The sequence below is a fragment of the Linepithema humile genome, chromosome 6 (genome assembly GCF_040581485.1).
Source record: "Linepithema humile isolate Giens D197 chromosome 6, Lhum_UNIL_v1.0, whole genome shotgun sequence".
Lineage (NCBI taxonomy): Eukaryota > Metazoa > Arthropoda > Insecta > Hymenoptera > Formicidae > Linepithema > Linepithema humile.
In genome coordinates this window covers 23,125,559-23,153,305 of record NC_090133.1, presented here as the reverse complement: position 1 = coordinate 23,153,305, position 27,747 = coordinate 23,125,559, and the positions used below count along the sequence as shown (strand labels likewise).

Below are 27,747 nucleotides of genomic sequence, written 5' to 3'. Positions count from 1 at the left end.
AAATAGAAAGCAGGGAACTGATTTCACAGTGACGTTATTAAAGATTCCTCACCCGTTAGTTTTTAGACAGATCATTCACTGAACGCTAAAAAGCCACTGTGGAAGCCAGTGCAGGAAAAAAGCATGATAAAAAATGTAACAGAGTACGTATATACTAGGTACAAATGGTTCGATGATGCGACCGATTTAACGTGTCACATTTATGACGCCATGTGAATTTCCTATAGCGAGTCACCGAACTTGTGCAACGAGCTAACATAAACTTCACGTCAATGGCGCTAATGCTTTCGTCATGATTGGCTATAAATACGAGCGTCGCCGCGAAGAGCGTCCCGTTAATACGAATAAATGCCGCTGCGTGGAATTGCAAGGCCGATAGAGATCTGCACGAGCGGTGAATAATAAATCACAATCATATGAGACTTGATTTAAATAAAATTTGCGAATTTTTTCAACACAGTGTGAGAAAGATAGGCTCTTTATTTTTCAAATTTGAAAAATTATTCTATCCTCATCAAACTTGATTCCCAGGAGTTTATAAGTTTTAAACCAATAAACTCAAATCAGAAAACAAATTTTAAAATTCAAGAAAATATTATTTTTATAAAATTAATTGTATTCCAACGTTTTTTAATTTATATATTACATTTTAGGCATATATTGCGTACACTGTAAATTAAATATCGACAACTATTTTCAAATGTAACCATTTTTTACTCTGCATTTTTATATTTTTCACCATTAAATTACAAAATTACAAATTTAATAAAATGTCTTTACTTCTTAATAAATAAAGGGTTGAAATCGATTTGTTTTCATTTCTATATAGTCGACGCGTATTCATGAATTGATTTCAAGTTCTCGCTATCAGGCAAACCCCGATGTATTCGTTGTGCGGTGTAACTCTTGAAATGAAAATAGCGGTTTATAGCACAATGACCATGGATGTGGACAACTGTGCAGCTAAATCCACCAAATTAGCCAGCTCTTTGTTCGCGACTCGTTCGTCGCGATCGATATTACGCGCGAATCAAACGAAGAACGCTCGCAGCGTGAGGCGAAGCAAATTGGCCCGATAACTCATTTCCATAGGTTTCCTGACTTTTGCTCGATGACACGGAAATTTCTCTACATCAACGAAGCCGTCAGCTTCAAAATCCCGCATATCTTAGAACATTTATTTCCTCCCCTTTAATCTTTGCAATTGCACATCAGAGTATATTTTCACTTGTGCCTTGCAATCGTCCAGATTTGCTCCTTCAATTGACGCAATCACTCTTTTTCTGATGTAACAGGAAATTGGATCGAACTGATCGAAAAGTGTCACACGTGTCGTTTCGCTATCACTTCGTTTCGCGATAGTTCGGCAGCTAACTGACTTTTATGGAGTGAAAAAATATCTCCTGCCTTCTACGTACCATTGTCGTTAGCAAAATTGGCATTTTAGAAATTCCTGACAAAGTGCGTTTGCGCGACGACTTGAAGATAAAAAAAACTGATACAATGTCCATTGAAAAATGACATTATATTATATTATTTGCTGCCAATTTTGGCAGATTGAGCACTTCACGAAATATCTGATTTAAATTCAGAACAGAATATTCAAAATTAGACGTATATTAATTTATAAAGAAAACAAAAGAATTCCGTTCGAATGGAATTGCGTTTGGATTACGTAGAGAGGAAATTGATCGAAGAGACAAAGGAAGAAGAGTCCAAGCTGTCCTAGACAAATAAAAAGCAAAAATCGTGTCTTGCAGAATGAGCCGGGGTGGAAATGAGAAAGCCCGAAGACAGAAGACCGCGCGAACAGAGTGAAAGCTCATGCATCTTTTATAAAAGTGCGGAGAGACTCAACAACTGCGCCGCAAGTGAGTAATCGTATGTACGCTCTTCTATTTTCTCAAAAGAGGAGAAAAAAAGTATTCGAGAAAAAAAGAAAAAGAGAGAAAGAGAGAGAGAGCGTAAGAAAGAAAGATCGTCGAGAAATAGCAAAGACAGCTTTGATTTGAGCATAATAAAAGATTTAATCTCTCTAATTAACACAATCGCTGACGTTCTTTTTGTCTTTAAAGAACCTTGCGAAACCAAATTAAAGAGAATTCATAAAATTACGCCTAGGTCTGAAAATCGGTCGGTCTTACTTGTCGCGTCCCACTCGCGATTCCCGCTCTTTGAACATTTTAATTAAATTTATCTGCAGAAAGCTTCGCTTTTTCCTTCGTATAACATGTTCGCTTTAATCAAACATACTTTATAGATATTTTCCTGAACGAAGAAAGAGAACAAATGTGTGAATAATGTCAACCCACGCATATTTTTTTTTTCAATAAAGATAAAACAACAATCTCTACATATAGCGTAAGCTCAAAAAATTCCTCTCATTAAAATTCTGAGTTGGATATTTAAAGCATTTCTCGGTGACTCATACAGCGCGGCGTCAATTTCTCAACGTTAAAACGAAGACGATACTTGGAGTTACAGCAGGTGGCTGGCTGGCCATCGCTCTTGTCGCACTCTTGTAGCAGCATTATAGCGTTCATATTCGCGAAGCTTGTTTCCAGCACCCACTTTGCAAATGGAAGATGAAACAGAGTGAAAATCGATCGAATAAAAGTACACTTCAATAAGCGGGCCAACGTCAAATAAAATTCGATTTACAAATGTGTTTACAAATGTGTCGAAGGTTTCTTTGCACATAAAATATTAACATGCCAGCAGTAACATTTTTATATGTGCAAATATAAAGTTTTTCTGAGAAGTATAAAAACAAAATGTGTGTTCTCATTAATAACAAGGTCATTATCGATTAGACTGTATGTAGCAGTGATTAGGTGGTTAGGAAATTACAAAGTCTAATCATCTCTTTCGCATGACCTCTATTCTGGAATACATTCTATTTCGAGAAATCGATGTCTTCTATATAGAAAATTGAAATTAGAAGAAATATATTTGCTGTTCACGATACTTATACACATCATACCTCATACTTTGACAGATAAAATATAGGTGAACGGATAAAATATATATAGAGAGAGAGTTATCTTATTTTCACCATCAAAATTCAAAAATATGAACAATATATTGCTATTTTTCTCTCTAATAATTATTAGAATATAATTATTGATATCAACGTACATTTACATAGCACTCGGGCCATTTAAGTTAGAAACACATAGCGTTGAGCATAATTCGCTAACCGCTTATGAATAATTACAGAATTCCGGTTATACATTACATATTGCAGCGCTCATGGACATATGAGAATTATTTAATATTAAATATATTTATTGACTATTTATGATAGCATGAGTCAAACAGAATTTTTAACAGCGTTATTAATATCAGAAACGTATAAGAATATAAAAAAAAATATAGCTTGGATTGAATATTACTTTTCATCATTAAAAACGTAACAAGCATTTCAATTGAAATACATAACATGTAATATTTCAGTTGAAACACGTACACAACACAAATAAATATGTTGTTTTTGTAGTGTACCGTAGCACACAAAATAATATTCCTGTTCAACGATATTTTTCGTGGATACGACGACACGCGATTACGCATTAATAACATCCCGATTATGTGCGAGACTGCGGTCACGGGATAAGTTATTTCCGCGCGGATCATAATTTCACGTATGGTCGTCGCGTATTAGAGCGATAAATTCACGAACCATCCTCGTTACGGAACATAAGTTACCGGGCCCGTGTTCTCGCTACAATATCACGGAAAATGTAGATGTGTCAGGAGAGGCATGCCTCGACATCGCGATACGACATCGGAATTGATTGATGATAACTCACGAGCTAAATATTCACCGGCGATATCGAAAATTCCGCAAATAGCCGCGTGAACCGGCGAGATGAATTTTGCGCGTAAAAGCGATTAACGGTATCGTCGATAGCATTTGAATCGATATCGCTGCGGCAGCGCGGTCGCCGCAAACTTTGTCCTATTATTGTTAATTCCATGCGGCTGGTGAGGAATAAAAAAAAAAAAAGAAGACAATCGGTAACGATTTGATCTAAATGAAGAACAAAACACCGTCGACGCGTCGACAAATGCATAAACTCATGGACTTTCGGGAATTCTCATGCAAGATAACTGATTCTCTCACGAACGGATCGCTATTTCAATTATTCGCTAGTTACTCGCGCGAGAGAACCCGGTGGAATTTTATCGTGAAAAATGGAGTTCCGGTCGGTGGAAATTATACAAAGTTATAACTGAACTTTGCAAGATACATTCGTGAACCTTTGTTAGTATTTTCTGCGAATAATAAATCTCAAAGAATCTATCATTAAAATATAACTAGTAGAAATAAAACATTTCGTAAGTGTATTTTTAATCTGCAATTTTCTAATATTATGTTTTCTAATATTCTGTACGACTTATTGTAATATTATATTATATATATAATACGTGTATTATATTTTGTAATATTATATTGACATAAATAATTCCTGCAACTCAAAATAAACATGGAGACCGTGGAATTAAATTCCATGCTTAAACATGTAAACTATTTAATTGCAGCAGTGCAACAATATTCCTGCAACATTTTGTTTTAACAAACAAATAATAAGAACTCACAAGCGATCATTGCAAAGTGGATAACATGTCAACGCCACGAAATGTATGCGTTACACGCGGTGGGGTTTAAAAATTTTATCTCACACTCGTGTAAATTGTGCAATTTATTCAGACTGGCAGATAAAAACGTTCGAACATTCTCGCTGAGTTCAGGAAAATTCGCGGGATTCAGATAAATACTATCACAGTGGCCGAATAAAACACAGTTGCCCTACTGCATTTCTCTTCCACACAGAGCGCTGCATATTGCAACGGACATTATTAACTTTTCGAAGCAGATGCGTTTAACATTGGACAATTGATGTGAACTAAATACAATTAAACCTGAGACAACGGTACAATCTGTGTATTGAATCGATTTTTTTTTCGCCCACTTTGTCATCAATTATCAATGCCTCGTGCATAATCGCGAAACAAAATATAGCAGTTAGCTAGCACAAAATCGATACCGTTATAACCGAGCATGCCGACGTCACAACGTTATACAAACGCGAGATAATACCACATCGAAATACAGTTTTATCCCGCACAGAGTCATTCACGCTTTCGCGTACGCATGCAACCGACGCGCAGCGAAAGCCACATCGTCATCGGACTAGCTGCTCTCATTTATTGTATAAGACGATCGACTCGAGATGAATGGAGCTGTGTATGCATGCGTGCGTGCGTGTATGTGTGTGTGTGTGTGCACGCCCGCACGCATTCATCTCTCGGAACAATAGCCCGCGAGTCCGCCCCTTTACACCACATCACCGCGGTCCTTTTCCCTCCCTCGAGTAAAGCTGACATCGCTGAAAAGGACGGCACACCAATGCATGCATCGTCTAATTGTGTGGAAAATGCAGTGTTGCGTCAAGTAGCTTTGCCGAGCTATTCCGCAAAACTATTCCTCGATGCAATTTCGCGTGCAGCGTGCGAGCTGTGGTTGTTAACCGTGTACTGATTAAAACAAACGCGGAATACGCGTTGCTCAGACCAGGTGTACGGACAGATCTGATGGTTATTTCAAAACCGCCTCGGGTTAGATGAGACGCTATGTTAATTGAAATGCAGGATATACTCGACTACGAAATAGGCTAGCCTGCAAACACGCACGGTTTACGAATGCATGATTGTTCTCGTGTTAATTGCTGAAATGTTAATAACGCGCGCATATCATGTTACTTTAAAAATAATATTTCCCACACAAAGAATTTTCGCATAAAAAATCGAATCTATAATCGGAATTTTTAAATTTAATATGTGACTAATGTAACAAAAATAAATTTAATCAATCATTCTATTCTCATCAAACTTGATATCTGAGAGTTTTCATATTTTGTTATACAAATCTGATATCGAAGTTTGAAAATTCAAAAGAATATTACTCTTGTAAAACACAACATAAAATTATTGTACTCCATAATTTTATTTTACATATTACATGTAAATTAAGTATCGATAACTATTTTTAAAATCGTATTTTATCTTAGACATTTTATTTTTTATTCTTCGTCTATAAAATTCATATCGTAATGTTCAAATTAAAAATTTTTTAAATTCTCTGAAAATATTTTAATATGTAAGAGCTGTTGTTCCAATTTCTAATTACCACGTTCTGTTCACAATTTGGAAAAATCCACAAAATGTACAATTGTTAAGTAAATTTAATTATTTTTTCATCATTTCTAGTAATAAAGTCTCTTTATTTTTTTAAAGTTGAGAGGTTAAATATAAAAATAGAATCGAGAATATGAAAAAACTCCAAAAATAAATAGGAGTAATTGAAAATATAATGATTTTCTATACGCTATTTTATTCGTGTCTCTCACTACTGTTTAATGACTTCAATGTCTCTAAATGTAATTTATTTTCAAAAGCTTTTCCGATTTGATCTGTCAGCTCACAAAAATGCAATATTTTTGCAGATTTCCACATTAATTTCGCACAGAGAACGGCCGCTATGTTCGGACCGGAGTCTACGAGCGGTCGCCAGAGTCGGCCAGGCGGTAAATTTGGCGGTCGAGAGATTCGTGACCGTCGGCGAAACTATCGCGGACGACAATCCGGAGATCAAGCAGGACATGTACGAAGCGTGCAAGGAAGCGAGGGTTGCCGGTAAGAGCACAAATAATGTAATATTGCACACATATTGCGCACAAAATTTATAGCTATTTTTACTACTTTTGCTACAAATAATTATAAAAGTAAAAAATTAAAGGAAAAAACGAACAAGAACCATTAACATAATATTTTTTCTCTCAAGATCTAAAAGCTTATGATGGCTGTCACATTTATATAAGATTTATAATTTTTTTTACTAAATAAATGACTTTACAAATACTGTATAACACAGTAATTGAATCATTTGAATCATTCTTATACAAAATCAAAAAGTTCGTGGAAGAGTATGCTATAATAATGTCAATCATTTTCACACAATTTGTCCAAAGTAAGGAATGATATCATTGTTAATTCTATAGAACGGATAAATAAAGTTAAATCAAATGGCATGAACACAAATTATAATAAATGCAAATGTTCTCACGAATATTGCGGCAGTACATTAATGAAAAGTTATGATGATACGAATGTATCCAATTATACATTACAGAGCAAATTTGCATTAAAACTTGGCGTATTTCGTATACCAGCAATGTTTGAGATTACGAGAAACTTTCAAATAATATTATCTGTAATGAAGGAACAACACAATGCAAAATTTGGCAAATTAATCATGAAGTGTCTGCATTGTCGACAATTGTTAAGAAGAGATAATTCACGTTTTATTCATTGTGTTTAATGACAATATAGTTTGCAACAATAATGACATTATTCAAGAGAGTATGCAAAAGACAACGTTTGCTTAAAAACAAATTTTTTTTAATGTAATTCTTATCCGCGTTATCTTATCTTAATAATATGAAGAAAGCAAATGGTATTGTAAAAGTTCTATCTTGGCTGTAAACTTTACAGTACTGTACTATGTATTTTATAATTAAAGATATCTTTTTGGTAAAGCTTTCTTCTCACGAAGGGATTATTTCTATTTCTCAAGAATAAATGGAATTATATCATACTTATACCAAACATGACAGCTCTCAGTTCCGCAAATAACATTACCTCAAGCAGGTAGACATTTCTCTCGCGTCAAGGTTTAGAAGAATTATATTACCGTTGATAAAACTCACAATTCCGATAACAAGATCGTTTGTAAATGTAAAATTCTATCGCGTTGCACGTCACTCGCAAGAACATTTCATCGAATAAATAAAAAGGAATAATTAATTGAGAATACGATTCGTTCGTTTTCGAGCTTGTTTTTATATTATATTATATTTATTATTTATTTTTATATTGTTTATAAGTTTCATGATTTTCAAACGCAATTATTTATCATATAAATCACACGAAAAAAGGTAGTTCACGAAATTTCAAAAAAACATATCGCGGATGTCATATTACATTAGTGCAATTTTGCAATTTTTGATTCAAAATAATCAATATACTTTTTTTAGCGTGTATTTTAGTATCTGTTTGTTTAAAAAAAAAAATAAACAGAAAAACAGTATGAGGAGAATGTGCATATATATTAGTATAAAAACAAAAAATTTCTCTTCTACTTTCGTCTAAATTTTCAAATCTATCTAAAATTTAAATTCTCAGATTTGTCAAAAGCTTCTCTTTTGAACTTTTAACTAATGAAAATCGTCCATTTACTGTCTATTTGAAATGCACAATCAAAATTTAATTTTTATACGAAATATAATTACAATTTCCGATAATAGGAATTTTCGATTCAAACATTAATAGTTTTAAATATTTTATTCAACTGCCGAATATTTTAATATGCATCATATGTATGTATAAGCATGTAAATGTATATTCAATATTGACATTGAATACAATGAAAAGCATTAAATACCGACGAGATATAAATTGCATCTCTTCTCTTCGATCGAACTTCACAACCTTGTGCGGATAATCTCCGAGAACACGCAAGCCGGAAGCAGACTCCACACACACGAGAACTAAAGCTTCGTAACCTTTGAACGTCACTCTCAGAAGTCTTATCACATCCCGACCTCGGCAGATTATATCTCCCTGTGTCTTCACGCTAGGCTGCACATTACAGAACGACGAATTTCATTGCTGCCACTGCTGCTGCTACTGCGATGTAGAAGCAGCGCAGTGCAATGACCTAGTTTCGCCGAACCTTGAAAGGTTTTTCGTCACTTGCATACATAGAAAAATCCCCTGCGTATCCTTGCCAAATAGCGGGCAAATAACGTCCACAGTAAAGACCGCGAATATTTCTTTCCAGCACACCTGTTCGCTCTTGGAAGAATTGCACTGCGGAGAGAAAAGACAGTCCCAGTGGTCTTTAACGTGAAATGTTCCGCGTCACAAAATTGAAGATTTCGAAGAAAGATGTCAAAGTAAAATGTAGACTCAATTAATAAGATTTTTTAAAAACTTGATAAATTTAAAAATTGAATTAAATTTAAAAATTAAAAACATTAAAAAAAAACAACTAATAGTGAAACTAATAGTGAAACTAGTAAAAATTGAAATTTATTTTTAGTTGCTTCAAATGTTCGTATAAAATTATTCGTGGCGTTTATCCACTTAAGAAACTGTTATTCCCTTCGCTGTAATCGATTTTGCGCTTTAAGAAAAAACAACGATATGTATAAATCATAAACCGAGCTTTCGCGTCACAATAAGTGAGGTCACACAGATTCCTATGCAATTAAAAGTGATGTGTTTTGCAAAAGATCAATAAAAGATTCTCGACGATAAAGATTCGATTGCGAACCCACGTCGAATTACTTATCGAAGCACGAGAGACGTATCAATTCGGCATAATAAAATGACGTCGAAAGGGCACCGATATTACGACGATTGCACGAAGTCATGCGAGCCTACTACCCGCTGGTTCGAACAAATGACTTTGCGTGATATCGCGTGTAAATCGAGCGCCGTAAGTGTAACTAACCGTAGAGCCACGAACGCTATCTTGCTGGCGGGATTCATCATGACGTAGTACGCGACGAATTTGTACAAATTGCCGGTTGTTTTCGCATACAAATCATCGATCGCGTATACATTAACTTTAAATTTAGATTAAGTTAAACTATTACCATGAAAACTATTACTTTTTCAAGTAGAAAAAAAGGAATCAAGATTGAAGACATGCTACATATATCCAACAACAATACATAATGTATCCGAAATCGCGTTACAACCAAAAATTCTTCATGCAAAAATAAGTTAGAAATGCAAAATAAAATGTTTTTATACGAGACTTTACATGCAAAATATTAAGTTAAGATTAGGAGCAAAAAATTGTAGTAGAAGTCATATATAATTAAAAAAAAAAAAACAATAAATTATTGCTAGAATTACTATTAAAGAAATAAAAATAAATCTTAACACATTATGCATAACTTTTTTGTTATAAAATAGTAACTTAAATTATTTTCAATTGATTTGTTAAATCGAGTTGAAAAAACGGTCGCTGTCGAAAATAATTTATAACACAAGACTTCAGAAATTTTATGAGAGATTTAAATTTAATTGACAACAGACATCTTGTTATTTTTCAATTTTTTTCTCAAACAAAATTTTGTGCGATTAAATTTGATTCCGCAGTTATAACTTATTTTTGCGCGAGACATGACATCTTTTTCGGTTGAGTTCAGTATGAGTATGATTTTGAAACTCGCACATGACAAGTTGCAGCATGCAAATCGAGATCAAGCAAAAGAAACGTGGCACTGCGCGGAATGCTTGAACGCTCGGTTGCGCTCTCTCTTTCTCGAGATAACGCTATTTTCGATGCTTCGGGGAACTTCAACTCACGCACCGAGATGACGCTGGATGAAGAAAAGCGAGCGCATCGCTATAACGAAAAGCAACCGCTGTAAAAGATACATGGCGACATGCCAAATTTATATACCAGAAGGAAACAGTGTACGTATGGGGAGGATAAAGCAATGCGGAAAGGAATAGTCTTGCGCTTATCTAGTGACAAACACACGCGGACTTTCAGTCACTTGGCGCACTTGAAGCGTGGTGATTGATGCGCACACAGTGCGGTTAATAGCAACCGCCTGTGTTTTGAGCCGAGTGATAATTACTAGAAGAATTGCACGCTTGCGCTTCCTGGTACTAGTTAATATGTAGCGTTTAACATCACGCTGAGAATACGTAGAGTTGCTCATCTTTCTGTGATATTTTATGAACCAGTACTTGAGTGGAGTTCGGTGTTAAAACAACAATAAAACTACGTATATTGTATATTTAACGTTAGGAAATAAAAATTAATTTCTAAAGTGTCTTTTTGTAAAGAACGAACAAATTTAAATTACTACCGTCTAATATATTGAAGCAAAAATATTTCAAAATGAATCACTATACCAAGATTGTGTGTGTCAAGTGATCGAAAAAATCGAAGAAAAAAACATTCTTTTGCAGAAAGAACATTTAATTAACTCTCTATTTGCTCACATTATAAATATAAATTCCAAATATAAATTTGATTGCTTTAATCATAAAACCCTACATGCTTCTGCGCGACGAAACAAACGGTCGCCCGTAATCAATCGAAATCACGATGAATGTACAAGATATAAACGCACGAACGAAGATCGAATTCGGAATAATTGGCAATAGAACGATTGCATGCAAATAGCGGCTGGGAATATCGTAGCGCGAGGCGAAAATAAATTGTCCGAGAATTGAAATATCGAGCGCCGGCGAAATCGAAGGAAATCACCGGGCGCTTTTGATGAAACGAGATAAAATACCGGCTAATATCGAAACACATCGCGAATTTCGCAATACCAATTTAACTCACTCTCAACTACAACCCATTAGCGTCAAACAATAATCATTTTCGTGCTTTATGTGTTATCTGCACATTCGATACGAATTAGTTTTATTCTAATCACTTTTTAAAATTAGATCTAGTCTACATACAAAACATTTTTACTTCTCATGTGTATACGAGCTGCTCAGATTTCTTCGATTCTTTTGTAAAAAGAAAGTTTAATCAACTTTATGATCGATGTGAATAATTATAATTTCAGTAAAACTGAAGTATTTGTAATATTTTAGTAAAAATTAATGGATTTATTAAAACTTCTGCATAAAAGGAAAAAAATATTTTGTTATAGCAAAATTGCTACTATTGCATATATGAAAGCGATCAAACTTTGCTACCGTAACCAATTATTCGATATTACGGCGGAACTGGTTTTATTGAAAAATCCTGCCGAGTAAATTTGTTTCATGAAAACAAAAATTTACTGTTAACACAAATTTAATCAGTTACTAAAGAGAAATGGCATTCTGCCGTCTATCCTGCTGTCTATTCATAGCATTTTCACTTCACATTGCAGTGAAGCAATTTGTTATTATTGCAAAATAATTTTGCAGCAAATAAAGACAGCACTCGTAAATTCAGTCGCTGTATAATTAATAGCATTTGTCCCAATGACATAAAATGCGCTGCGTTAGCAAACTTTTTTTCTTTACGTATAACACAAAATTAATAGAATATTTCATAGAATTGTGAGGTGTGTATGTATGACCGCTTCCTTATTTTACATCGCGATTAATCTTTTAATATTTTTGACTGATAGATCAGATAAGCATCGCAATTGTTAGTACTTTTAAAATCAAATTACTCTATCTCAATATTAATGGCATATCTATATAAGTTTCGTGTAATTGCCAATAAATCAACATCTTGACGACATAAGGTTGATAAATTCATTTTTATTCCGACTAATAGTCGGATAACGAAAGAGATTTCTACTTCGCAGACCTGAGCTAGCACAAGAAAACGACCTTTATTATGGCATGTCACTTGGGAAAAACGTGGGAAAATAAATTTGCTTGACGGACGCTCTTTAGTAGTCTGAACGATAAAAAGACGCATTTGGACCGTCATAAAAACTGGTGAAAGAAGTATTATAACAAATTGAATTAGATATAATGTGCAAGCGTGTGTGCAAAAAGTCGTATGAATAAAGATTATCTATATAAAGAAAGATGCATAAACGCGTAACTCAAATATTATCTATTTAATAACATGGGCTGATATGGTAAACACGAATAATTGTTCCGCTAACGAATCAAATTGATAATTTATTAATCACACTGATCGTTTGCAAATTGTTACGCTGTTTACTCTGCCGCAATTTGATGGTATCTATCCATTGATGAACACAAAACCACTTTCCCCGCAAGCACATCCGTAAATCTACATTGGACGAGAGTGCAACGATCTCTCAACAGAGTGACGCAAGAATGGAGCTTTGTGCATCGGTGATGTTAAAGATAATTAATCAGTACATCACAATTACCGATGTAAATTGCATTTTATTGCTTGTTTCGTAATATTGTGTAAAATAAAGTAGAATTTAATAAAATGTAAAGTTTTGCTAATAATATTATATAATAAATAATATTGTTCAAATTAGTCATTGTTATTAAAATTAATTTTCATTAACCTTTAATTAATTAAATTAATTTAAAGCTTTGCTATACAAACGTATAATGTAAAAAATTGACAAATTGCGATAACCGTTAATTTCCATCGATATTTTACTAGAAAAAATTTATTTTAAAAATTGTTCAAATTAGTCATTGTTATTGAAATTAATTTTAACTAGTCTTTAATTAAATTAATTAATTTTGTATAATAGATTCGTATAAACTTCTCACTAATTTTTTAAACAACAAAAGCGTTTCAAGGGACAATAATTAATTCTCTTCTGAATCGGCATTTCCCATCCGATTAATCACTACAGGATGGTCAAAATAAGGAAGAATCTCAGAGGATGCTAAAATACCAGTTGATAAATGAGTGTATGTGCAGTACAAATGACTACAATTTCGTAAAATACAGCAAAATTCCAGGAACAATTCACGATATCGTTATACCAATACGAGTACACCGTACTACCGTCTACGGAAATTACTCGTTTACGATTAAAACACTCCTAATCACGCGAGCTACGCATAATTGTTCTTTCAACATTATCGCATGCCAGTGGAAAGTTACGATGGTAGCGATTAAGCGATTGATACGTATCTTTGAAAATTACGATTCGATCAACGTAAAACGTATTTCATAACAATATTGTTTTCTCTTCTAAAGGCGGATAAACGCGTAGAATTTCGTAATAGCATGTAAATGTCGATGAATAACAGGCGCAGAGCGGAAAATGAACTCTCTTCTCACTCGCGAGCAAGAAATAAAAAACGCAAGCGTCAATCTCTCGTTTGACATACTTATGTCCTAGCTTGATGCATTTTGCATCTGTGAATCATGGAAAGCGCACTCCAGGGGACACGCTTCTGCGCGTCGCATCCCAGCAATCTCTCCAATTGCAATCCACCGGATGCACCCGGAATACCAATATCAGGGCAAGTCTCGTGTGCTTCGATATTCTCCGCTGCGCGCGCTTAAGAACATCCCACTAAACACCAAAGTCACAGTCGCAGAACTAATCCTAACTTTCCTATTGGCGAAATAATTCGTATGTTGCACGACTTTCGTTAATCGACTTCTCTTTATTCAACTCGAGTTGAATTTGTGACGCTACTTTGATGCTTTCAAGGATAGTTTGCACCCATTTGACGCTTCATAAAATAGCAATTTTAACGCTGCTTTAAAGTTAAAAATGCTCCCGATATTTTGACTTTTGAAAAATCGATCGATTACCAGGATAATAATCGAACGTGTAGATTATCGAGTGTGAAATCGTATGGAATCCGTGCACTGCAATCGCTTTTAAATTAGGTCAAGATCTCAGTATACTTACATGTAACAGTTAATCTATATAAAACGTTATAAGGATTCCTTATTAAGCCGGCTGATCTTATAACGCCGGCATCGCTATGCTATCTCTAATCGGTTCGATAGAAAAATATAGTGTTCACGAAAAGTTTCTTCATCAAGTTTCACCCTTTGAAAGAATAATATTAAGCACATTAATATTATAATAAAATCAATAATATAGTACACGGCACGTAAAGAAGGACACACTACAATATTTTTAATCTTATTATTAATGATTTGATTCTCATTAGATCTCACGATAGATTGCAGTAAATATTTAAGTTGCGCGCGGGGTATGCGATGTATAATTTTAAAGATTGCAACGTGGGCTTTGTTGGAACAGACGAGAGTAGAGGAGTGCTTTTCTCGTTAACTAATGAGAAAAGTATCAACCAAGTAGAACAGTGTGAAAACAAACTCCGCCAGGACACGACCGAAGGATAATTTGTAATAGCCTATGAGAAAAGTTCACAAGCACGGCGTTCATGAAGAAACTATTCGTGGATGCAAATTAACGAATAAAATTTAATTTTTAAAGAACAAAATTTTTTAATAACTTTTTTTCAGTTTTTGGTTTAAAACTTTTAAATAACATACACCAAAGAAGATATTCCGGAAGGAAGCTGCAACTAAAGCCGAAAGATTGGCTTCCCGGTTTCTAAAGATTAATGGAAGTGTGCGACATGAACGATGGAACGCTGTCACCAGAGGGGATTCATAGACAAAGACGAGTTTCATCTATCCTAATGAGCGCCTAACCAACATTTTCTCATAATTGCACGATGTAAAAGGAACACATGTCATTGATGATAATCTATTGTTCTCTCATCGATTCTCCCGCTGGCAGATTACGCATAGGATATCATAAACGCCTAATAGCGATGGACAATCAGTAAATAGCAGCAGCTGGCAATTGTGTTTCACGCTAATTACAGCTGTCTAATTCAGGAAATAATTATTTAATGGTACAGCAGCTCTCACATTTCACACTTCAGGTGTTTCCGATCGATGGCGATATTATTAGAAAACGCTATCCACAAGTGCGTCTTGGAAAAAAGAGATGCTCTCTAATGTCGATTTCTACATCAATTTTTACATAATGAGTAGACATATTATTATAAAAGGGCAACTTTTGTACCATTATCTATAAATTAAATATCAATTAATGAATTATTCTTACTAATTTCTTTCTAAGAAATGTCATAATAATCGCGTTCTAAGAAATCTTATTAATTTCTTTATATCAAATTATTTTAACAATAAACCATGCGTGACTGTTTAAGTGTTAAAAAATTAAAGAATGCAGTTGGAATAAAGTTTGAATGAAAAAAGAATAAAAATTAACTACTTAATATGTATCATTTGAACACACTGATACGCGAGGCGTGCACATTCGCCACTCAAGCTTTCCTACGTGCATAATTTCTGAATGTATTTAGATAATTCAATATCATATAGTATTTAGATAAGGCAGCGGACGAGTGGAATAGCTAATTACGAGCGCTCAAAAGCACCCAATTACTCGTGGTCGTTGTACTTAAGTTGAGAGGCTCAGTCATAATTAAATCAGTTACTCCGATTTTACGGTGACACACGATAAAAAAGACGAAAGATGTTTAATTCATCAGCATCGTCCCACGCTCGCTCGAAAATTCATTCGATCAATCTCTCTTTTGAGAATCAACTCTTGCCATCGAATTTAGTGGATTAACAATTAAAACTTTACAGTTTTCTATTTAATACTTTTTCAGGTGTATGATGCTCCGCGATTTATCATTTCCATTTTAATGATCTTAATATTTGACCGGTTTAAAATCGATTTTTTTCATCACAAAAGTATCGAGAAAGGTATTATCAGTTATCATAACTGTCTAATTTTAATCATACACTTTATAGCCAAGCTATGTGTTTGAAGCTTAAATTTTCTCTGCTTACGTAAAATTCACGTAAAAAATATAGTATAATTCTGTTTATTTAAGAGCCCGAAATAGAGTTCTCAAAAAGCATTTTTTTTCAATCGCTTGTAACTCGTGTGTACTACTTGTAAATTATCAATATCTCGATATTTTTGTTAAGGAAAAATCAAATATTTATCAGTGAATCTGTTATTAACATTATTATATTAACATTGTGACGAGTTATAAGACACCATGATTGTTAGCAAATGTAGTTCAACCATTGACTTTGTACTAGGCTCAGCGATCGAGAAATTATGTGAATGTGCCTTGGAGGACAGCCTGGCTGACCGAGGCTCCGTCGTGAGAGCTGCCAGATGTCTCCTAGGTTCAGTGACGAAAGTCCTCCTCCTGGCGGACATCGTCGTGGTCAATCAACTACTCCTCGCTAAAGATAAGGTCGCCCGCAGCCTCGGCCGACTCGAGAGCGTCTCGAATTTTACCGAATTCGTTAAGGCGTTCAGCCAATTCGGCGGGGAGATGGTCGAATTGGCGCATTTAACGGGTGATCGTCAGGTAAGATATGATTTCTCGCAGATCGATAGTTGACAATTGTCCAATTAGCCGCTAAGATACAATTGAGAATCTGAACATCGCCGTCTTATTTTCAGAATGATCTCAAAGACGAAAGGCGTCGCGCACAAATGGCAGCGGCTCGTCAAGTGCTAGAGAGGAGCACCATGATGTTGCTCACGTCCAGCAAGACGTGCTTGAGGCATCCTGAATGTCCATCCGCGAAGGAAAACCGCGACACCGTTTTTTGCCAAATGAGAAGAGCAATGGATCTGATACATTATGTCGTCAAGGACGGCGTGTTGGAATGCAGCGAATCTCAATCCTATTCAAATTCGCAGGTAAATAATTCATCCTAAATCCATCATTGAACCCTGCATTAGATTAACGATTTATAAAATTAATTTCGTAAAATTTAGTAGAAAAGTAATTAAGTTGCGAAGTTACAAGATATAATATCTTCTGACGACTATTAATTTTTTTATATTAATTTATTTTCGATGTTATTAATAACGCGAGCAGTTTAAAAATTAATACGATGATAACGAGAGAATAATCATCCCCGTGAATATTCTCGCGTTGAAGCTTGCCAAGATACATATGCTATAATCGCGGTTGCTGAATGCGCGCGCTGTTGGCTTTCAAGCATTTATATTATACCATCCCTCATTATTCCGATGCATCGAGCACGCATATGTTCATATTGTTAAGATCCGGGAGAAAAAGCTCTGTACAATAAAATGTTTCCGAAAAGTTTTGGAAGTGTTCCAAGGAGCATTTGTCCGCGAAATTGTGATTTACGAATGTACTCCCTTAATGTGCGATTTGAACGACCTTGGGTGCGCGCTCCGGTGCCCTTGCTAAAGTTGTAAACGAGATATCGAAGCAATCCCGTATACCACCGCGACTCGAGAAACCATAAATAATGGCGCGATGTCTGACCTGGCATAAAATCGATAAACGACGGTCGATGATATTAGAGAAGATTCAGAGAAACATGCCCTACAAATATATATCAATTGTAATCACAATGTGTGCACAAATGGTTGCACCAACCTGTTAAAATTACATATTTGTTTTGTTTTTTTTTATTTGGAAAGAAGAGTTTTCCATATTTTTTTGTATTCTAAATTCGAATCCGACCACAAAAAGTGTTCATTATCCATATCTACAGTGCATTATAATGTATTTTTCTCATTGGTATTATTTTTTTACGAAATGCTGCTGGCATCAAAAATCAGAAGTATTCTCGACAAAATATATTGCAGGGACTGGGTAGAAAAGACGATAGCAGATGAAAGATTAGCGATGCTAGATGATGAAAAAAAAAGATGTGAAGAGAAGTTGGAAGCGAAATACGCGATGGAAAGTAGTGAAACCGACGATAAATGAAACTGCGAATTTTGCTCGTTCAGCGTAAAATTAAAATGGACTACTTTATAGCGAAGTTGATATCATTCAAAGTAGCTTTATGTGAAAAGAGCCGTAAAATATAAATTTTAAAACTCATCCGAGACATAAGTTCTCTCTTCAGAACTAAATATACGTTAAAAATTAGAAACTTGAATAAATTGCGATATTGCTCTTAGCAAACAAAAATAGTTCACAAAAACTCGTCTAAAAGTTATCCAGAAGCAAATACGAGAGGTTTTTATCGACAGTCGAAATGAGATTATCGTGCCATAAGCGGTGCCGAAACGGCCGTCGTAAAACATCGCAGATGGTTATCTACGCCATGCCAAATTGCACGCTCGCGCATTTACATATCGGTGCTTCGACGCACGGCCACTTTAACTCCGTGCCAGATTTCTTTCGGCGTTGAATAAACGAGAGAGAATATTCTACGTGCCACACTGCGTTTCCGAAAACCTCTCGACCTGAAGAAGCAACGTAAGAGAGTGGGGTCACGATGAACGACCTTTAACTGTGCTAGAAAAATGTATAATCATCCTTGTGTTTCACACTTAAGTACCACCCGTGCAATATAATTGATTGTGGAGTGATTGTAGATAGCCGACCAAAGTGCGCTACGCTTCCGAAGCGTGACAAAAGTTTCTCTAAAAGATTTAATGTGTTTTACGTACTTGCTATGTCTAATATTCACGTATCATTAACATGTTCTAATATTATAAATTTTTATATTTGTTTCACTCATAAATAATATGATGATCTTAATAGAATTTTAATTTACTAAACTATATGACATTTGAAAATTCAAAAATTAAGCGATGATCTTGAACATTTAAAAAAAAATCGATTTCAAATTAATTAGAGATTAAGATTGCGAGACATATGCATAATTATTTTAAGAGAATTTAAAGCTTCAATTAATTTAGAAAAAAATTCTTTCGCGAAAAATAGAAGAAACTGTACATCTCGAAAAATATTTTTTTTACTATCACATGACGCGCCGTTGCTTGCAGAGTCCACAGCAGGAAGACTGGGACAGTAGTACCGTTTGCTCGGCATTGAAACATTTCGAAAGGCTCGTTGAAACAACGAGGATGACCCTGCTGGGACCGGGTTGCCGGGAGACACTTACATCGGCGATCGAGACGGTGGTCGAGAGAACGCAAGACTTCACCGATAGCGCCTATACGAGCCACGAGCACAGAGAGAACATTCTTCTGCTCTGTGATCGCGCGAAACTCGAGCTCAACACACTTTTGCGGATCGGTAATAGTATGGTGAGTGAATCTTTTATTTGATTTCACAAGAAAACACAAGTTGTAAAATATCGCTAATAACATTGCATATATATAACATTAAATTTAAATACGATTTAAGAAAGTAATGTCGTAAATAAAAAATATAACAACGAAGTAACCTTCTAGACACCACTGATTCTTTAAACGTTCCTTTACTTTTTGATTTATCCTTTCATAATTTTTAAAAACATACTACTTGAAAAATTAACAATTAAGTTGCGAGATAAATTCTATTCATTGAAGTACGATGAAATACTTGAGTAAAACCAATTCGAATGGAAAGTATTTCTAAATAAGTAAAACGATGACGAGGTATGAAACGATGGACACCGTGTGCCGGCAGAATTACGAGGGCGGCGGGGGTTCACCCAGCTCGGAAATGGAACAAGCGGTGATGGGTGTGTTACGAGCGACCAGAGATCTTCGTCAGCAGCTCAGCGCGACGACGATGGAGCAGGCTGGCGATCTTGGCCAAGTGACAAAAGCCGGCCAGGAACTCGTGTCAACTATCAGAAATCTCGCGTTGGCCAATGACATCGACCGTCTGCAGGATAGCAGCGACAGGTTCCAGGAGTATATCGACCACATTCTCGAAGTAAGCTTCTCGTACATTATGCGTGGCGTTCGCATACTGCGTTTGTACATGTGTGTGTGTGTGTGTCGCGTGCTGTAAATTCACACGAATAACTGAGTCTTTCCGAAAAAAGTCATAAATTTATTACAAAATTCTTCTCACGACAAAAATGAACACTAATCTCAATTTTTCATCGAGTGATTATAAAGTATTGATTTACTAAACATACTACGCGATAATTGAGTCATTTATCATTCCAAGCATCGTAATCAGTTACGGCGCTTAATTGAATTTATTCCACACCTAATTTTATATGAAAGATTAACTCATTCTGTCTCATTACTCATGTGCAATATTAAGGATACTGTTTGTGACTTTGAAATCACTTTATGATACGATGTGTATACTTTACTTTTCTATCAGTATTATAAATCTTTGTATAAGAAAAGTAAAATAATGATTTCTCATGCAAAAACAATTAAAGTTACAAAATAAAAATTTTCTGTGCAAAACTTTTCGAGTAATCCATTCTAAAAATTAAAAAAAAATACACAATAATATTCATCTATTTAAGTTTGAATAATCTCAAACAACTTTTTATTAAATTTGTTTTTAGATAAAAAAAGCCTTGAATGAAAAAAATTTACTTCACCTATTTAACTTACTTTTGCAAGAGAAATCTCTTTGATCTTTAAACGTCGTATATATTCTTTTGGCTTTTGCTTACTATTTTTCCTTCTACAGGTATGCAAACTTCTGCGACACATTGCACTTTCGGAATCGTTGCAAGTATCGGCCAAGTTCATGGAGATCAACTTAAAAATATACGGTCCTCAAGTCGTAACGGCTGCGCATACACTAGCTAGGTATCCCAACAGTAAGATAGCCAAGGAAAATCTTGAAGGTGAATAATTTAGATGCTATTAACATCTTATGTGAAAATTATGATGAGATGATCTATCATTATAATTCCTTCAATGTTTCTACACATTTTGCAGTATTCACTGACATGTGGCAGTGGCTCATAAGCGACGTAACGACAGTGGCGAAAGATGTTCTGGAACTCAGTCAAAATCGGCCGGAGAAGCAAGTTTACATGTCCTTGCCGCGGCCAGGAGTACGTAAATATTTACTTCTTTAAATTCTTTCTAAATATTTACTAAACTTCGACAAACAATCAATGCATTTTGCATATAGAGTGTCCCAAAACGAACAAATATTCTTCTAATGACAGATTCTCTGATCAATTTCAAATCAATGAAAATGTCAAAGAAAATCATTATTTATCGCGCTCAATTTTCATATCATATATCATTGTAACTAAAAAATATTTAATTAAAATGCATTTAAAATTGACAGAAAGCATATTTGTTATCCTTCTAAAGTTTTACAAAACTCTTTTCACAAAACTTTTCAACTCATTTCACAAAACTCTTTTCTTTTTCCACAATTTTTTATAACTTTGATATTTTCATTGAGAAAAAATCAACCACATTTGTCAAAAAATACTACAAATATACTAAACTGAATTTTTCACAAGAAAATAGAATACTTCAGTCAAACGCACAATCATGTCTACAAGCACAATTTGACATTGTGAAACAGGACAAATAATAATCGTATGACTTATTTCAGAAACACGGCACGACAAGTAAGCCGCTGAAACCGGTACGATTGGACAGCGAGGAGCAAGCAAAGATCGCTAAGGCGGGTCTCGAGATGAAACTGATTACGTCGGAGATGGACGCCGAGACGGAGAAATGGCAGGAGAGCGGCAGTGCGCTGGAGGAGAACAACGACATTGTGAAGCGTGCAAAGAACATGTCGTCTATGGCGTTCTCGATGTACCAGTTCACGCGGGGCGAGGGCGCCCTGAAGACCACCCAGGACCTATTCACCCAAGCTGAGTATTTCGCCGAGGAGGCGAACAGATTGTACAAGGTTGTGAGACAATTCAGTTACCAGGTACGTGCCAGATCGGCTGACCTGCCGAACCGTAGAACGAAAGAGAGATGACACACTATTTTTTAATTGGACTGATGTTGATATATTATATACATCACTCTTACTTTTCTATGATCATTCTTTTTATCATATTGTTTATTATACGGACTCTATATTGGACTTGATTCCGAGTTTCTTGATCCTCGCTATATTGGGAATCCTTTTTACTTATACATTACGCTATTGAGTTTCATTTCTTCGTAAGTCGCAACGTCGAAGCTGCATCCGGTGTGCAACGAAAGTTTTATTCAACTAATGCAACTTAACGAATTCTTGAATATTTCTCGATAGATACTAAGTAATTATTGCTATTTCGATATTTCGACATTCAGTAACAGAAATCTCATTGTATGTAGAAATATATCAATGTTTTTATATCATTTATATAGCAATATACGTTGACAATGGATATACGTCGACATAATCTTATGTCAATACTACTTGATTTCGGTGAAACGACATATTAAGACTTAAATTTCTAAACTCTTTAAGAGGCACAAAGGCAAAATAAATATACAGATTGTCCCACATCAATCGTATTACCCGTCAATAGCAGATTTTTGAAGTCATTTGGCGACAAAAATTTTTATATCAAAATATCTTTATATCAAACGTCTTCAAATCTGTTATTAACGCAGTAATGTGGTTGATGTGAAACAATTTGTAACTTCTTCAACAAATTGCAAAAATTAAAGAATTAATATGTTTCGGGAAAAAATGAAAAGCGCCAAAAGTGCTACTACTTTGTAGATGTTGCTTCCAGGCCAGAAGTAGCTTCGACGCGCGTTATTAGCATTAGACATGTTCGAATTAACACGTTTGCTGCCCTCTTTCGAAACCCCTCCTAGCTAGACCAAATATATATAGTCACCCGAAGCCATTTTGATCTCTCTCTCTCTCTCTCTCTCTCACTTTCTCTCTCTTTCTCTATATTCTTCTTAAAAGAAACAACAAAACGCTAACCTTGTAATATATTCTGTATTATACAACCCTTTTTTATATACCCTCGCTCTTGAATGCCTCCATCCAGGTAACTTTTTCTCTCTTTACTTTAGACCCTTCTGGACTAATAGATATCACTTTCGCCTACATACAAATCATTCTTGTTGCCGTATATATAGTGCACCTTCCTCCTCCTTACTCACTCAACCTCTCTGTCTGTTTTCCTTATTTCCCATCCCTTCGCGCTCTCTTTGCCTCAGCTCCTCTTTCACACCTCTTTCCCTCTCCCTTTTTATCTCTTTTTCTCTGCGTCATCACTACCCCACTATTGTTCAGTGTTATCATTATATTTGTAAATATGATCTTTGTATACGTACGTACATTTATTGTTATGCAACATCACGCACGTAGACTCTTCCAATTATTAAACAAATAGCATAGAAGATCGATTTTTATTCAAAAAACAAGAGAAAGATGTTGAAAATAACAATGGACAATGTATTGTAATAATTAACAATTGAGAGAAAGGGCCATAATTTATCATTCAAAACTGCTGTGACGATTCGTTATAATTGCACGAGAATCACGTACAAATGCAAATTTGAAACGCGTGTTGAATGTAATATGCGTGTAATATTTTACGTACTTTAACTCTCAGTGTATGATCGCACAATAATTGTTTCAGAAATTAATTTTCCATATCACATCATCTGAACTGTCAAAATAAACGTGTCATGATTTTTGTTAGCAAATCTATTTTATGTATATACATTGACGACGTTTTGTGTACGATTAGTAAGGTGTGTTTTAGATGCTACGGGAATGCTTCCGTCTATGGACGACGTCTATGTGCATTGTGGTCCCTCTCCTTCCACTATCTGGGGCATGAGTATTATGTCTCAAAGTTTTTGCTAGCTTCCAACATCATGTTGTTTAAAAAAAATAATATTTGCTAATAAATACGTATGAGTAAATTCTAATGTATTTTGCCAGAGCACACATTTTACTGAAATATTTGATATTACCAAAAAAAAGAGAAAATCTATTCGAATTTTTTCTCAAAACTAATTAAATCTAATATTGTTATAATATAATATGTTCCGTAAAAACAGAATTCATATGTGGAGGAAGATAGCAAAAATAACAAGGTCTGTACTATTTCACTGCCACTTCACACAATCACTCTGATATCTGTCTCGAGCAACTTTTTACGTTCTGTCGAAAGTCTTGCATTGTGTTCTACTAGGACAGATAGACAATCGTAACTTCTTAGATGTAAACTCTTCCAAGTATCTACGATATATGCATTACTAAGTATTTATAATTAGTCATACAATGAATTGCAAACAATAGAATGAGGCATTGCTTTACAGAGTCTTTAAGAAATGCGCTAAATATGAACAGTAGTGATATCGCAAGGCAAACATGTTTGGAAAATTTCAACGATTGTTAAGTCGTTCAATATTATTTATTTTGTAACGACATTACAAGCATCAAAATATAAAAGCGAATATATTACACTAATTATTAATATAATTTCGATTAATTTATATTATATATATATATACATATTTTAATACAGAAATAATATTACTAAAAAATATTTTTAAAGATATAATACCTACAATAAATAAAATAAATCAGAATATTTACTCATTTTATTTTCAAATATTATTTTGAGCTGTTTTACGCTTTTCTATGCTTTTCTATAATTATATTAATTATTTATATGCATCGTTTGGCAATTGCTATTTTTGAATCGTTGAGAATTAAAAGCAAACAAGTTTGCCTTCCGACTTAAAACAAAGACGTGAGTTTGTATACGATGTTATATGGGCGTAGGTACCGGGTGGGCCGCACAAGAAAGAACTCTTGGAAAATCTGGACCGAGTGCCGACTTATGTTCAGCAACTACAATTCACCGTGAAGAACCCCACCGTCGGCAAGGCCGCAACTTTCACAAAAGTCGACAACGTCATACAAGAAACAAAAAATCTCATGAATGTGATCTCGAAAGTGGTCACAACGTGCTTCGTCTGCGCCACAAAGGTGAGCCGCGAAAACATTCGATATGCTTGATCGATCTATTTCTCAAACGGATAAAGACGTGCATCTGCAAAAATTTTCTTTAGGCAACTGAGACTGCCTGTATTGGATGAATTCAAACAATTTAAGAATATTTTCATTATTGATACTTGAATATTGTGATCATATATTTCTACAAAACGTCAACAAATATAGCAAATTTTATACTTACAAGTAACATTAGCCTTTCAGAGTCATATAATGATAAAAAAGAAAAGAAATTATACCAAAAAATTATTTACGACAAATTATACTACGTCAATAAGTTGAGAGATTGTGGAATTCTCTCTATATCGACCCTGCGCGAGTATTTGTTACATCAAAATGTTTATTTATTTCATTGCATATTTTTATTTTAACGATATCAGTATCGCGAATTTTGCCTTTCAAATTGCGAGAATATATTCACGATTTATAAATATATTCGCGCAGAATCGAAGTTGCAGAATCACGTTTCAGGTGAAAAAAAAAATCTCGAGTGCATATACGGCGTCATTAGTGCCTTACACTTCCGGTTATACATTTTCAGGTCAAACGTATCGAGTCTAAATATTTGCGTATAATAACTATTGGTTTAAAGCTGAATTCGACACAAAAACCTTGAATTGGAAGTACAAGGCAATTCTGACGTTCAGCGTACATCTATTTCCTTCCGTTCTTATTCCACCGCCTAGCACACTCTCATGATGCCGCAATACATGGAGCTCAGCCCAACAACGGTGCCTGGCCAGGCCGAAGAGGATTGTTTATACCCGATTAGCCCACAATTATTGCCCTCCACGAGCCCCTACGTGCAACCCCATCCGCTTACGTCCGCACAGTTTCACAATATCCTGAAACCGCCTCTCGCCTTAAACCTATGCCCCTTCAATTACGGTACCCTGCCGCATCCGACCGCGAATTCTGCGGCTTCGCCCCGGAATTCCGCCTCCTTCGTACATCCGTCCGCCCTGCCGTTTGCGACGCCTGGAACGCAACAGCAGCCGCCGTACTGCCTGCAGAATCTGCAGCTCCTGCAGCTGCAGCTGCACCACCACGCACAGATGCAGCACTTAAGACACGCGACGCTACCGAGATAATAGAACGGGCTCTCTCGTGTAACACGTCGTGCCGTAGCACGTGGCACGTGACATTTCCGTCGTGCAAAACGTTTCACGCGCACGCACGCACGCACGCACACGCCGAGAACACTACACAATTCTTCGCACAGGTTCGACCTTAGTTTCCTTTCAGCTTTTTCGTTTTGCTTTGTACCACCTGATTTCAGTCTCATTACAGGAGATCGAATCGTCATAATTGCGACAATGATAACGATATACTATCATGAAATTAGAAACATTCTACGGGGGGAAGCAAAATTAAAAGTAAAGGAATTTCTTTCGTTGGTTTCCTTAAACGTCTTTACTATTCAATATTATTCTTATACTTCAATTTTACTGCTATTAATGCTTATTAAAAACTTCACCGAAATTACGGCGATATGATCTCTTTAGGTTCTGACAACGCAACTTATGACTTTTTCTTTGTTTTTTTTTTCTTTTTCCTTTTTTTTGCCTAGTCTTTATCATAAATTTTATTTTTGCGGCTTTCTTCAGATCTTTTCTTCGCTTTTCTTTATCGAAAAGCATGTTGCACTTCGACCTAACAATACACAGCGCGATCCTTATAATAAATCCATCCAACAACATGACCACGTAATAATAACCGACTTCAATTAACCCATTTTCAGCTACCTTTACAGGAATGGTTACAATGTACCTCGTAATAAAATCTCTAATATTTTTTTCCAATAACCTCAGATACTCTGACAAATGCAAATATATTTTTTTATAGATATAACTTTTGCACTTTTCTTTATTTGGGGCTCCAAAACAAAAATTATTATTAAAAGAAATAGATAAACTCTCTAAAATGTTTTTAAAAAATAAATCAACTTTCTAAAATGTTTTTTATATTGGGTGAAACATCAGTTTTTTCCATCCTTGTCAGAGTATGTGATCCTTTTTCTAACTAGATCGCAAACAAACTCGCCAGATATGACGGCAAGAGCGTAACAGTGCCACAGCACGTGACACCTTCTCAAGAATATATCTCTAATAATTTGAGTGCTAAACTTTTCGGAGCGTAACTTAGCCTTCGATCGGAAACGCGTCGGAAGTTCAAATGGAAATTCGGTGTTCGAGAAACGCATCTGTTTCTTGTGCTGAATTTTTTACTGAAATTTTCGGCGAGCTTTCGCTCGATCTTTTGCCGCTTCCCAAGCAGTGGCGAATCTAATGTGTTGATAAAGCTCGAGCTTTAGGAGTTCCCTGAATCAAGAAATCTTCGGTATACCTATACGTATATATCGCACTATCAGTGCAATCACTAAACTGTTCAAAAACTTTTTTTATCAAACTCCAATGTTAAAATTAACGTTATTACAGCAAATCAAAATCTAAATAAGTAACATATATTATTTCTCGAAAGTTTCAAAGTATTTATAATTGCATTGTCCGAATGTGGCATGTTAAAAAGGACTCTTTCCTC

At 35.2% G+C, this 27,747-nt stretch overlaps 1 protein-coding gene across 4 annotated transcripts in view; it reads left to right on the top strand.

The window, feature by feature from the left end:
- alpha-Catr (alpha-catenin related) overlaps positions 1–27,747 on the top strand; it is a 59,742-nt gene that overhangs the window by 20,490 nt on the left and 11,505 nt on the right. For 2 of the 4 annotated variants that reach the window (XM_067356705.1, XM_012368276.2), the window contains exons 2-11: positions 6,510–6,699; positions 16,631–16,908; positions 17,004–17,246; positions 19,329–19,592; positions 19,957–20,208; positions 20,932–21,091; positions 21,186–21,304; positions 21,823–22,152; positions 24,976–25,182; positions 25,893–27,557. In XM_067356705.1, the coding sequence (XP_067212806.1) occupies positions 6,510–6,699; positions 16,631–16,908; positions 17,004–17,246; positions 19,329–19,592; positions 19,957–20,208; positions 20,932–21,091; positions 21,186–21,304; positions 21,823–22,152; positions 24,976–25,182; positions 25,893–26,297 (2,448 nt within the window). In that variant the 3' untranslated portion in view covers positions 26,298–27,557. Of the gene's footprint in view, positions 1–6,509; positions 6,700–16,630; positions 16,909–17,003; positions 17,247–19,328; positions 19,593–19,956; positions 20,209–20,931; positions 21,092–21,185; positions 21,305–21,822; positions 22,153–24,975; positions 25,183–25,892; positions 27,558–27,747 lie in introns of those variants that run through there. The other 2 variants (XR_010890635.1, XM_012368277.2) reach the window with 2 other exon arrangements.